The sequence below is a fragment of the Rhinopithecus roxellana genome, chromosome 4 (genome assembly GCF_007565055.1).
Source record: "Rhinopithecus roxellana isolate Shanxi Qingling chromosome 4, ASM756505v1, whole genome shotgun sequence".
In the NCBI taxonomy this organism is placed as follows: Eukaryota; Metazoa; Chordata; class Mammalia; order Primates; family Cercopithecidae; genus Rhinopithecus; species Rhinopithecus roxellana.
Genome location: NC_044552.1, coordinates 21,456,998 through 21,471,146, shown reverse-complemented (window position 1 = coordinate 21,471,146; position 14,149 = coordinate 21,456,998). Strand labels below are relative to the sequence as shown.

The following is a 14,149-nucleotide window of genomic DNA, read 5'->3' as shown; positions in this document are numbered from 1 at the left end:
GAAAGCAATTTGGAAATTTCCTAAAGAACTTAAAACAGAGCTCTCATTTGACCCAGCAATTCCATTATTGGGTATATACCCAGAGCAATATAAACTGTTCTACCATAAAGACCCATGCGTTCGTATGTCCATCACAGCACTTTTCACAATAGCAGAGACATGGAATCAACCTAGATGCCCATCAATGGTGGACTGGATAAAGAAAATGTGGTACATACACCATGGAATATCATGCAGCCATAAGAATGAGATCATGTCCTTTATAGCAACATGGATGCAGCTGGAGGCCATTTATCCTAAGCCAATTAACACAGGAACAGAAAAACAAATGCTGCATGTTCTTACTTCTAAGTGGGTGCTAAACATTGAGTAGACATGAACACAAACAGGGGAGCAACAGATACAAGGACTTCTTAAGGGTGGAGGGTGACAGGAAGGTGAAGATTGAAAAGTTACCTATAATATACCATGCTACCACCTGGATGATGAAATCATTTGTACACTAAACCCCAGCAGTATGCACTTTATTCATGTAATAAACCTGCACATGTACCTACTGAACCTAAAACAAAAGTTGGAAGAAAGAAAAAAAAACTCTTTAAAAACTCTGAACAAATTTTTCTGTTTAACCGATCAGTTGATAGAAGCTTTGAAATATCATTAAATATACAAACCATTGTACTATGACATGTAATTTATTCAGTGTTTCAAGCATTGAAATTATCATAATAGAAAAGAAAAAGCTATCAGTTTCATTATCACAAGCAGTTATCTTTTCTTCTTAGGTGTCTGAATGTATCTTTGAAAGCATATTTTTAAAGTAAAAATTAAATATGTTTACTTTAAAACTTTTATTAGGCCAACAAATCTAGTCAATATAAATGTGTTACTAATTAGAAGTCAATGTTCTTTCTTGAAGGGAAAACTCATATATCTTATTTTTTTAATATCTAGAAAAGGACTTTTTAAAAAATTACATAAGGGATAAAGAACATTTAATTTAAATAGAAAGTAAATACTATATCCTATTTACTGCCCCTCTAAAATTCCCTACCATGACTAGTTTCTTAAATCTGTCACTTTTATTATCAAGGCTGACAGTATTGGCATTGCATTGGATATCCCATGAAAATCAAAACCTTTAAAGTAGCTAGACAAAGAAGAGTTTTTTAAAATTTACAAGGTGTGCATTTTTCATTTAAACAGTCTGTTTGTATCTTTTGGGAGGGGTAGGGGTAGATAAGGTGAGAATAGCTCAAAACACTATTATCACCAGGAGAGACAAAATACTAAAATACAAATCAATTTTCAAACTTGAGGTTTTCATTTTCCAGGATTATCCTCATTTTTGTAAACTATAGTGATCACGTTTCTACCAGATCCATTCATAGGATATTCAAGATAAGAACTTTCTTTTCCATATCATCAGTAGAGATGCTATTGCATTACAAGTCATGCCACCATGCTGCAGCATAAGATTTACAGTTCTTATCTTCTGGTAATGATGCTTCCTGCTCTTCTCTCTCCTTGTACCTATACAGGAAGTTCTCATTCATTACTCTGAGTTTTTAAATTTTAATATGTCCAGTGATTGTTCTAAACAATCAAAGCCTACAAATGAATCTAGCAAATTTATAGTTCAATATTAGGAAACCTATAACTTTAAGTCACCCATATTAGTAGGCTGATAAAGAAAAATCATATAATCTCCACAAATGCTACAATGTCATTTCATAAAACTCAACATATATTTCTGACTAAAAGCAGAAATTCCTAATAAAAAATAGATGGATGATTCCTTTATAAGGCAAAAATAAATACATCCCAAATATACCAAAAACATCCCTTATATTTGATGGTGAAATCTTAGACATATCCCCCATAAATTCAGATTAAAATCTAGCTGAATTCATTAGGCTAAAAATAAAAAGAGCAATTTTGCTAAATCTATAATTTCTTACTCTCTAAATTGCTGGTAGCTAAGGTTAAGAAACACCTTCCCTTGTACTATAGAACTTTAAAACAAACAAACATGAAATACACATTAGACCCCTTATGCCAGTGGGAGATTTTTATATTTTGTGAAACACTACTTTTGATAATTCCATAAAGTCATCTAATAATGGTCTGTAAGAACATTAATGCTATTTCATAAAATGCGTCAATTGTAAATCAGCAGTAGCCTCACTAGTTTGCTTTCTTAGGCTGTTTCTCAGCACTGAATAAAACTCAGTGTAACTCTAGTGGCTAAGACAAGTTATTTCATCTGTTCAACTTCCTGCTTGAGCAGAGTGAAGTAATAAAGTGATTCTGATGGTTTCTTGAAATGTAAACATAATATAAAATTTTCGTTGTGCTATTTTTCTTCTATTTCACAGTCCACAACTACATACTCTGGGCAAAACTACTTCAAAGGAAAAGTTGTAACCCTTTTTATTAGCTCCCCTGAGACAACAGTAATCTGCAGTCAAATTCCAACTCTTGAAATCTCTTTTAAGGCAGATTTATTGGCCAAGTCCCTCTCTAATAGCAACATTAAATGGCAAGTTAAGCATAACTACAGCAAAAAAGCTATCATGAGTATTCCACTGTAGGCATTAGATATACTATTTGTTGCATGGTGTGTATTTTATCTTTCTGGGAAAGAAGCTCACCAATCTTACCTTGGCTTACTTAGAAGTCACAGTTTCTCAGCTGCATCTTCTTCCAAGCGAGAAAGATAAAGATATTTGACCACTGTTAGAAAATCTTTTTAGACTTTAAAGGGCATTATAGTCAAGTGTCTCCCAGAAAAACAAGTCAAAGGTAAATAAACACGGAGATATATTTGCAAGATATTTGATGAAGATCTAATTTATTTATTAAAGAGTTTTTATGATCAGTAAGAAAAAAAGACCAATAACGCTACAGAAGAATGGACAAAGGTTATCAGGGGAGCAGTTCACATACACACAAAAGAATTCAAAAGACTCATAAATACATCTATGAAAAGATACTCTACCTTACTCTTAACAATAAATAAAAATGAAACGCCATTTTCACCTTAGATTGGGAAAGATCAAAAGGTTTGAAAATACAATATTGGTGATGATGTTGGTGAGTGTGTAAACACAGAAGGTGGTGTTGCAATATCTATTAAAAGCACACAGAGCTTAAATGTGACATTCTTAGACTTTCCTTGACCACTATATCAAAAAAGTTCCTCCCAATACTGTCTCTAGCCCCTTACTTTCTTCACATCATACTGTAATTTGTAATTTTTGTCTATTGGCTTTTATAAGTCTGTCTCCCTCAGTAAAATGTAAAATTCTATGATGGCAAGGAGCAAGTCTAACTTGTTTCTTGGTTTATCCCCAGTACCAGCCATAGTGCTTAATACGTAGGAAGCACCTGATATTTTCCCTTTGTTTCAATACTTCTATTTTGAGGTTAGCATTTCTAGATGACCAAAAGGATTCTTTTTGAGCTAATATTCATCTATTTTCAGATGAATATGCTACAGATATACTGTCACATATCCACAGAGGCTTTCACTATAGTGCTCTGTGATAGCAAAATATAGAAAAACATCTTAACCATCCAACAAAATATGGTGCTTTCATATAATGGAATACTATAAGGTTATTTAAAAGAAAGGAAGATTCATATGTATTGATATAAAACATCTCCAGGATGTATTAATTGAAAAGAGCAAGGCGTCAATCCTTGTGTATAATGTGGTACAGTTTGTTCCAAAAATCGAAATATGCACATGTAACAGCATGTCTATCACCAATATGCCACAACCCCCTTTGGCAAAAATCTCAAGGTGGTGTGGTCCAGTGTCAGCCATGTCACATCCTGTGGAAGGGTAAAGGTGCCCTTCCACATCGCACTGCCCTGTCAGATTCTAGAACTCCATTTCCTCACCTTCATGTCTCTGGGAGCTAATCAGTATTTTGAACTTTGAAATGCGGGTTATTAAAATGAGATAGTTTGGCTGGTGTTGAACTAAAGTATCAGGGGCCAGGCACACATCAGTGAATGACAACAAAGGCCTTTTAACACACCGTGAATGGAGCTCACTCTGAGTTTCCCCAAGACTGGTGCTAGCCAGTCTCTCGATGCTAATTCTCCTGTCCTTGTGGTCCCTCCTGACCTGGTCTCCTCCTCATGAGTTGTGCCAACTACCTTATTCTTCTTCTAGTTCTCTCTCTTGTTAGTTCAAATTGCATCATGTTGTAAGTCTCCCACAATTTCTCAGGCCTTGATCAAAGTAAAACATTTCCTGGGGGTTCGGGCTGTGAGCAATAGCCTGCCTTTTATCATATTCTGCTGGGAAAAAGTGCAAGGAACATCACATTCTGCGGGAACAAGAGCCAAACTGCCTCATCATGGGAACATCTTATCAACACATAGCAGTACGTAGCAGCAAGCCATACTGCCCAGACCCCTCCCACCTAGGCCTATAAGTACCCCAGCCTGTAAGCAGTGGTAGGCACTGGCATTAGGCTGCTTCCCCACCTCTGTGGATGTTTTGCTGGACATAAAGCCTGCATTTCCTGTTGAACTGACCTCTGTGTGTATGTCTTTAACCTTTGCCTTCCCTTCACAACCTAACATCTTTGTGTGTGTGTGTATGTGTGAGAGTAGGTCTCACTGTAGGTCTCGCTATGTTATTCAGGTTGTTCTTGAACTCCTAGATGTAAACAATTCTCCCACCTCAGCCTCTGAAAGTGCTGGGATTATGGGCAAGCCATCATGCCTGGATCTTCTTCTGTATACCTTATCATTTTCTCTTTCTCTTGCTAGTCTAGGTGGCCCTAATCTACTCAAGTACTCTGATCGTCATTTTTTGTATCTCTTTTTATGAATAAACCTTATATCCTCTTAAATCAGAATTTGGCTAATAGTCAAAGCCAAGCTTTTCTTCAAGAAAATTTTCACTTTTAGCACATGTACTTTCATTATATGTTTTTAAAAAATCATTCGAAACTGTAGTAGGCATTTATTGGTTGTCTATTCCCCTTGCCCAAAATAACCCTGATTTTCAGTCAAGAATCCATTCCTCTACAACTGGTCTATGACTCCAGAGATAAGCCATTCTATTTCCTAAGCAACAACACTTGTTTTGAGTGGGCATGTGACCCAAGCTTATCCCATTATGGTGAATCTCTGGATTCTTGCTCGGATTGGCAACTAAGAAATGTTCTCTCTTCAGAGGTGGACCAGGAAAAAAGATAACCCAACTCAAGAGCCTTGGCAGCCCTTTTGTTATATAAGGGAAACCAGCCCAAAGAAAATGACCCTTGGAAAAAAAAGTGGAGAAGAAAGCCAAAGTCCAATTAAAGCCATGCAGAAAATCCATCCTTCGTCTAGACTTTTCCTTTGTAAGAACCACTAAATCTTTTCTATTTTCCAAGCCAGTCTGTTAACTGAAAGTAGAGGTATACACTTGGTTGAATCCTTTGTTCTTTCTGGGCTTCTTTTGGTTCCCCTGGGACAAATGAATGGCAAAACAGTCGGAGTAACAGGCGAAAAAACTTTAATCGCTGTTAACCTTTATGCTGCAACATATACCCTTGTATAAGCACAGAATGTATATTCTGTATATAATACGCCAAAAAGATATTTTTTGGGGGAAAGGTGTCAGGGGTTAAAGTGAAAGATTTACTTTTTATGAACTATCCTCCTGTAATGGTTGAGTATTTTTAAAACCATGTACACATATTACTTTTTAAAGTTAAAATAACAAAAAATAAGCTGCTAAAGGTATCTCAAAAGAAGCTTTTCCTGAGGGACTTAGTAATATGGTAAGTACAGTAGCACTGTCAAGCCTTTTAACACTTTCGGTCATATAAAACTTTGTTAAAAGTCTTGCTGCACAACAAACAAGTTACTTGTCATCTTTCCCTTTTGTCTTTTTGTACACCATCTCTCGAAAACTGGCTAAAATCTTATTTTCTCTCTTCCGTCTCTCTTCTTGGTTAAAGGATGCAAGAGCTCTCTTCTCATCAGCACTGTAGATCTGGTTCTCCTTACGCAGTCGTACAGCCTCCATTCTGCGATGCCTGCTGCCACTCATGACATAACCTGAGCATTCAAAAGAAGCGATCTCTTCACTTGTCAACCCAATTTCACCTCTTCGTGGGATTCGCTTTCCAGCTTTTACATACTCAGCCATAGCTGCACCTTCACCGGGGAGCAAAGCATGGCCATAGTTTAAAGGTTTCTCATCTTGAGAGGTATGTATTATAGGTGCTTCTGGCCCTATTAAATCCATAGTATCTGCCATATTTGGCTGCTCCATCCACGTATCTTCTGACAACTCTTCTGAGTCTTTACAGCTTGAGTCACCAGATTCTTTTTTGGTCTTCTTATTCTTCATTTTCTTGTATTTTTTTGTTTTGTGTTTCTTTTTCTTCTCTTTCTTCTTGGCTTTAACTCTATTATCATCAGAGTTAGAATTTGTGTCAGAGTCTGAGTTACTGCCACTAACAGAATACTTCCTATGTTTTCTTTTAGACGACTTTTTATTTCTTGTTTTCTTGTTTCTTGAACGACTGGTCTTCTTTTTCCTGTGTTCTTCCAAATTGGAATCTGAACTGCTGTTTTTCTGATTCATTACCGCTTCTTCGTCCTCAACTGGGTTATGTTCGTCAGAATCTGGCTCAGGGAACTTTGGAGACGGCCCCCACGCCTCAGGCGCTCCCAACTCCCCAATCCTCTCTCTCTCCTTCAGCCTCCTCTGCCGATAGTTCTCTTCCTTCTCCTTCTCGTAGTCTTCCGCCCACTGCCGTTCTTCTGCATAGTAGTGGTGATGGTAGCGATATCCGCTATACGAGGTCGACGAAGAGGACGGGTAGGCGTAGTTGCAGAGCCCTGGGGGCCGCTCTCGCGACCCAGAGCGACTAAAGGGGTAAAGAGCGCCCACGTCCGATTCACTCCAAGGAGGCCTGAGGCCCTCACGGCCGCGGGAGTGAGAATGGGAACGGCCATCCCCAGAAGAACATCTGCTCCGCGGGGATGGTGGGCTCCCTGAGGAGGTGCGTCGCCGCCTCCGAGAGCCCAGGATGTCCTCGGAATAGCTGGACCGGGATACTGGGGGCATGAGCCGCGCCTCAACGGTAGGCGGTTACTACAGACACAGACGCTAGCTGGAGATTCGCGACCACGCAGGCGCACTAGAATCAGCCTCCCATGCACGGCTTCCGCTTCCTGTCAGTTACCCAACGGAAAACGAATCCGCGCGTGTGCTGTGAGGCGCGGGCTTTGGCTGCGTGAAGGCTTCTTGTGGGAGGTGGGAAGGATTAGGGCGCACCTGTTTTTAGGGCTTATATTCCCCAACTTGAGCCGTGTGGGAACATAAAAGGACGAATTTGCGTCAATGATTCCCTCTGCTGTTGAAACAGCCACTTCTCTTTTTCGATTTCGCCTTTTACCATTTTGCTTATCACCCTTTGTTCTTCCCTTTCATTTCTGCCTCCTTAACTTTACCCCTCTGAGGAAGATCCCTACTACCTATGCTCCTCATGGAAGTTGTCCACCCTCTTCGTGGAGGAAATATATTTAATCACTTCCCAACCCCCCTTGTTACCACTGGAATCAAGAAGCAGAACTTCTTTTGGAATCAGTTTGAGCTCACCCTCTAAGCTAGGTGAAGGCCAGGCCGGAGTTGTACTTTTTTTTTTTTTGAGACAGGATCTCACTTTGTCGCCCAGGTTGGAGTGCAGTGGCACTATCATGGCTCAGGGCCGACTTGACTTCCCAGGTTCAAGTGATCCTCCCAACTCAGTCTCCTGAGGAGCTGGGACTGCAGGTGCCTGCCACCACACCAGGTTGATTTTTTAATAATTATCTGTAGAGATGGTTGTCACTTTGTTTCTGAGTCTGGTCTCAAACTTCTGAGTTCAAGCGATCCTTCCACCTCAGCCTTCCAAAGTGCTGGAATTACAGGTGTGAGCCACCATGCCCTGCCCAGAGTCATGATTTTAATTATTAAATTAACAGACTTTTCCACCCTAGAAACACACAGAAGCATCCCACTCGATCTTGTAGACAGATGTCTTTCTATCTAGGGAGATTTCTTCAGAAACTGTAGTTTGGAAACCACTTTCTCAATACACATTATATCTCACTCTCAGAAATGACAAACATTTTATGCAAGATCATTTATCCCTCATCTTAAAATGTAAATAGGCATTAACATCATCTTGGTTCTCTCTATAAGTTGATCTGCTCAGTTGTTTGATAGCCAGGTCAAAACTTAAGAATGATGTCTTCCTGATGCTAGAACTCTAAACAACAAAATCAGGGAAATTAAATTGAATAAGACCAAATTATATCATTTGCTCTAAGTAGAATTTTAGTAAATTTGATTGAAGGGGATAAGAATTGGTTCCATGCATAAATTTAGGAACTGGTAAACAGCAGGGAGTATTATATGTGAATGGTCACATGTATAGTGAAAATATATGGATAGGGTGAGTACTATAGAGTTTGTGTAAGTAAAGAAAATTTTCTTTTGGAGTTATAAACTACTCGATAGGCCAATGAAATGGATATGTCTTACTTGGATAATTGTAAATTTAAGCCATTTCATATCTGATGTAGACTTGAATTAACAAGCTGATTGATGAAATACTTCTTTCAGGTAGCACACAGGAAAATTAAAGTTAGAATATATTTTTGATCTTTAGAAAAGTTATGACCTAGACTAGGGACTGGCAACCCTTTTCTGCAAAAGGCCAATAGTAAATATTTTAGGCATTGTGGGCCAAGAGGCAAAATCGAGGATATTATTACATACTTTTTTAAAAAACAAAATGTACATTTATTTTAAAGGATAAAGTATAATCAACAATTTGTTCAATTTTTCCAGGGAATAGATAACTTTTTTTATTTTTATTTTTATTTTAAGTTCTGGGATACATGTGTGGAAAGTGCAGGTTTGTTACATAGGTATACACATGCCATGGTGGTTTGCTGCACCTATCAACCCATCATCTTGTTTTAAGCACCACATGCATTAGCTATTTGTTCTGCTACTCTCCCTCCCCTCCTCCACCCTCCACAAGCCCTGGTGTGTGTGGTTCCCTTCCCTCTGTCTTGTGTTCTCATTGTTCAATTCCCACTTATGAGAACATGCAGTGTTTGGTTTTCTGTTCCTGTGTTAGTTTGCTGAGGATAATGACTTCTAGCTTCATCTGTGTCCCTGAAAAGGACATGATCTCATTCCCTTTTTATGGCTGTGTAGTATTCCATGGTGTATATTACATACATATAACAAAAGAAAAAGTACATTTTCATTGATGCAATATAATTATATTATTATTCAAACTGTAATTGAGAATAATTTTGTAATGCATATTTTCTTTTTTCTTTCTTTTTTTAAATTATGCTTTAAGTTCTAGGGTACATGTTCACAACGTGCAGATTTCTTACATATGTTTACCTGTGCCATGTTGGTGTGCTGCACCCCTTAACTCATCATTTACATTACGTATATCTCCTAATGGTATCCCTCCCCGCTCCCCCGACCCCATGACAGGCCCCAGTGTGAGATGTTCACCACCCTGTGTCCAAGTGTTCTCATTGTTCAATTCCCACCTATGAATGAGAACATGTGGTGTTTGGTTTTCGGTTCTTGCGATAGTTTGCTCAGAATGATGGTTTCCAGCTTCATCCAGGTCCCTACAAAGGACATGAACTCATCCTTTTTCATGGCTGTATAGTATTACATTGTGTATATGTGCCATGTTTTCTTAATTCAGTCTATCACTGATGGACATTTGGGTTGGTTCCAAGTCTTTGCTATTGTGAATAGTGCCACAATAAACATACGTGTGCATGTGACTTTATAGCAGCATGATTTATAATCCTTTGCATATATACCCAGTAATGGGATGGCTGGGTCAAATAGTATTTCTAGTTCTAGATCCTTGAGGAATCACCACACTGTTTTCCACAATGGTTGAACTAGTTTACAGTCCCACCAACAGTGTAAAAGTGTTCCTATTTCTCCAAATCCTCTCCAGCACCTATTGTTTCCTGACTTTTTAATGATCACCATTCTAACTGATGTGAGATGGTATCTCATTGTGGTTTTGATTTGCATTTCTCTAATGGCCAGTGATGATGAGCATTTTTTCTTGTGTCTGTTGAGGGGATAAATGTCTTCTTTTGAGAAGTGTCTGTTCATATCCTTTGCCCACTTTTTGATGGGGTTGTTTGCTTTTTTTCTTGTAAATTTGTTTGAGTTCTTTGTAGGTTCTGGATATTAGCTCTTTGTCAGATGAGTAGATTGCAAAAATTTTCTCCCATTCTGTAGGTTGCCTGTTCACTCTGATGGTAGTTTCTTTTGCTCTGCAGAAGCTCTTTAGTTTAATTAGATCCCATTTTTCTATTTTGGCTTGTGTTGCCATTGCTTTTGGTGTTTTAATCATGAAGTCCTTGCCCATGCCTATGTCCTGAATGGTATTGCCTAGGTGTTCTTCTAGGGTTTTTATGGTTTTAGGTCTAACATTTAAGTCTTTAATCCATCTTGAATTAATTTGTGTCTAAGGCGTAAGGAAGGGATCCAGTTTCAGCTTTCTACATATGGCTAGCCAGTTTTCCCAGCACCATTTATTAAATAGGGAATCCTTTCCCCATTTCTTGTTTTTGTCAGGTTTGTCAAAGATCAGATGGCTGTAGATGTGTGGTATTATTTCTGAGGGTTCTGTTCTGTTCCATTGGTCTATATCTCTGTTTTGGTACCAGTACCATGCTGTTTTGGTTACTGTAGCCCTGTAGTATAGTTTGAAGTCAGGTAGTGTGATGCCTCCAGCTTTGTTCTTTTGACTTAGGGTTGTCTTGGCAATACGGGCTCTTTTTTGGTTCCATATGAACTTTAAAGCAGTTTTTTCCAATTCTGTGAAGAAACTCATTGGTAGCTTGATGGGGATGGCATTGAATCTGTAAATTACCTTGGGCAGTATGGCCATTTTCACGATTATTGATTCTTCCTATCCATGAGCATGGAATGTTCTTCCATTTATTTGTGTCCTCTTTTATTTCACTGAGCAGTGATTTGTAGTTCTCCTTGAAGAGGCCCTTCACATCCCTTGTGAGTTGGATTCCTAGGTATTTTATTCTCTTTGAAGCAATTGTGAATGGGAGTTCACTCATGATTTGGCTCTCTGTTACTGGTGTATAAGAATGCTTGTGATTTTTGCACATTGATTTTGTATCCTGAGACTTTGCTGAAGTTGCTTATCAGCTTAAGGAGATTTGGGGCTGAGATGATGGGGTTTTCTAAATATACAATCATGTCATCATCTGCAAACAGGGACAATTTGACTTCCTCTTTTCCTAATTGAGTACCCTTTATTTCTTTCTCCTGCCTGATTGCCCCAGTCAGAACTTCCAACACTATGTTGAATAGGAGTGGTGAGAGAGGGCATCCCTGTCTTGTGCCAGTTTTCAAAGGGAATGTTTCCAGTTTTGCCCATTCAGTATGATATTGGCTGTGGGTTTGTCATAAATAGCTCTTATTATTTTGAGACACATCCCATCAATACTGAATTTATTGAGAGTTTTCAGCATGAAGGGCTGTTGAATTTTGTTAAAGGCCTTTTCTGCATCTATTGAGATATTCATGTGGTTTTTGTCTTTGGTTCTGTTTATATAATGGATTACGTTTATTGATTTGCGTATGTTGAATCCAGCCTTGCATCCCAGGGATGAAGCCAACTTGATCATGGTGGATAAGCTTTTTGATGTGCTGCTGGATTCGATTTGCCAGTATTTTATTGATGATTTTTGCGTCGATGTTCATCAGGGATATTGGTCTAAAATTCTCTTTTTTTGTTGTGTCTCTGCTTTGGTATAAGAATGATGCTGGCCTCATAAAATGAGTTAGGGAGGATTCCCTCTTTTTCTATTGATTGGAATAGTTTCAGAAGGAATGGTACCAGCTCCTCCTTGTACCTCTGGTAGAATTCGATTGTGAATCCATCTGGTCCTGGACTCTTTTTGGTTATTGCTGCAATTTTAGAGCCTGTTATTGGTCTATTCAGGGATTCAACTTCTTCCTGGTTTAGTCTTGAGAGGGTGTATGTGTCCAGGAATTTATCCATTTCTTACAGATATTCTAGTTTATTTGCATAGAGGTGTTTATCGTATTCTCTGATGGTAGTTTGTATTTCTGTGGGATCGGTGGTGATATCCCCTTTATCATTTTTTATTGTGTCTATTTGATTCCTCTCTCTTTTTTTCCTTATTAGTCTTGCTAGTGGTCTATCAATTTTGTTGATCTTTTCAAAAAACCAGCTCCTGGATTCATTGATTTTTTGAAGGGTTTTTGTGTCTCTATCTCCCTCAGTTCTGCTCTGATCTTAGTTATTTCTTGCCTTCTGCTAGCTTTTGAATGTGTTTGCTCTTGCTTCTCTAGTTCTTTTAATTGTGATGTTAGGGTGTCAGTTTTAGATCTTTCCTGCTTTCTCTTGTGGGCATTTAGTGCTATAAATTTCCCTCATCACACTGCTTTAAATGTGTCCCAGAGATTCTGATATGTTGTGTCTTTGTTCTCATTGGTTTCAAAGAACATCATTATTTCTGCCTTCATTTCGTTATGTACCCAGTAATCATTCAGGAGCAGGTTGTTCAATTTCCATGTAGTTGAGCAGTTTTGAGTGAGTTTCTTAATCCTGAGTTCTAGTTTGATTGCACTGTGGTCTGAGAGACAATTTGCTATAATTTCTGTTCTTTTACATTGCTGAGGTGTGCTTTACTTCCAACTATGTGGTCAATTTTGGAATAAGTGCGATGTGGTGCTGAGAAGAATGTATATTCTGTTGGTTCGGGGTGGAGAGTTCTATAGATGTCTGTTGGGTCCACTTGGTGCAGAACTGAGTTCAATTCCTGGATACCCTTGTTAACTTTCTGTCTCATGGATCTGTCTAATGTTGACAGTGGGGTGTTAAAGTCTCCCATTATTATTGTGTGGGAGTCTAAGTCTCTTTGTAGGTCTCTAAGGACTTGCTTTATGAATCTGGGTGCTTTTGTATTGGGTGCATATATATTTAGGCTAGTCAGCACTTCTTGTTGAATTGATCCCTTTACCATTACGTAATGGCCTTCTTTGTCTCTTTTGATCTTTGTTGGTTTAAAGTCTGTTTTATCAGAGACTAGGATTGCAACCCCTGCTTTTATTTTGTTTTCCATTTGCTTGGTAGATCTTCCTTCATCCCTTTATTTTGAGCCTATGTCTGTCTCTGCATGTGAGATGGGTCTCCTGAATACAGCAAACTGATGGGTCTTGACTCTTTATCCAATTTGCCAGTTTGTGTCTTTTAATTGGACCATTTAGTCCACGTACATTTAAGGTTAATATTGTTATATGTGAACTTGATCCTGTCATTATGATATTAGCTGGTTATTTTGCCCGTTAGTTGATGCAGTTTCTTCCTAGCATTGATGGACTTTACATTTTGGCATGTTTTTGCAATGGCTGGTACTGGTTGTTCCTTTGCATGTTTAGTGCTTTCTTCAGGATCTCTTGTAGGGCAGCCTGGTGGTGACAAAATCTCTAAGCATTTGCTTGTGTGTAAAGGATTTTATTTCTCCTTCACTTATGAAACTTAGTTTGGCTGGATATGAAATTCTGGGTTTAAAATTCTTTTCTTTAAGAATGTTGAATATTGGCCACCACTCTCTTCTGGCTTGTAGAGTTTCTGCCAAGAGATCTGCTCTTAGTCTGATGGGCTTCCCTTTGTGGGTAACCCGACCTTTCTCTCTGGCTGCCCATAACAGTTTTTTCCTTCATTTCAACTTTGGTGAATCTGACAATTACGTGTCTTGGAGTTGCTCTTCTTGAGGAGTATCTTTGTGGCATTCTCTGTATTTCCTGAATTTGAATGTTGGCCTGCCTTACTAGGTTGGGGAAGTTCTCCTGAATGATATCCTGAAGAGTGTTTTCCAACTTGGTTCCATTTTCCCCTCTCTCAGGCACCCCAATCAGACGTAGATTTGGTCTTTTCACATAATCCCATACTTCTTGCAGTCTTTGTTCATGTCTTTTTCCTCTTTTTTCTTTAGACTTCTCTTCTTGCTTCATTTCACTCATTTGATCTTTAATCACTGATACCCTTTCTTCCACTTGATCAAATCAGCTACTGAAGCTTGTGCA

The 14,149-nt window shown here is 38.6% G+C and overlaps 1 protein-coding gene across 1 annotated transcript; it reads right to left on the bottom strand.

Moving 5' to 3' along the window:
- Positions 1 to 5,507: 5,507 nt before the first annotated feature.
- Positions 5,508 to 7,159, bottom strand: NKAPL (NFKB activating protein like). The gene has a single exon (XM_010374535.2). The coding sequence runs from the start codon at positions 7,088 to 7,090 to the stop codon at positions 5,876 to 5,878; it is 1,215 nt and encodes a 404-aa protein (XP_010372837.2). The 5' UTR covers positions 7,091 to 7,159; the 3' UTR covers positions 5,508 to 5,875.
- Positions 7,160 to 14,149: the final 6,990 nt, after the last annotated feature.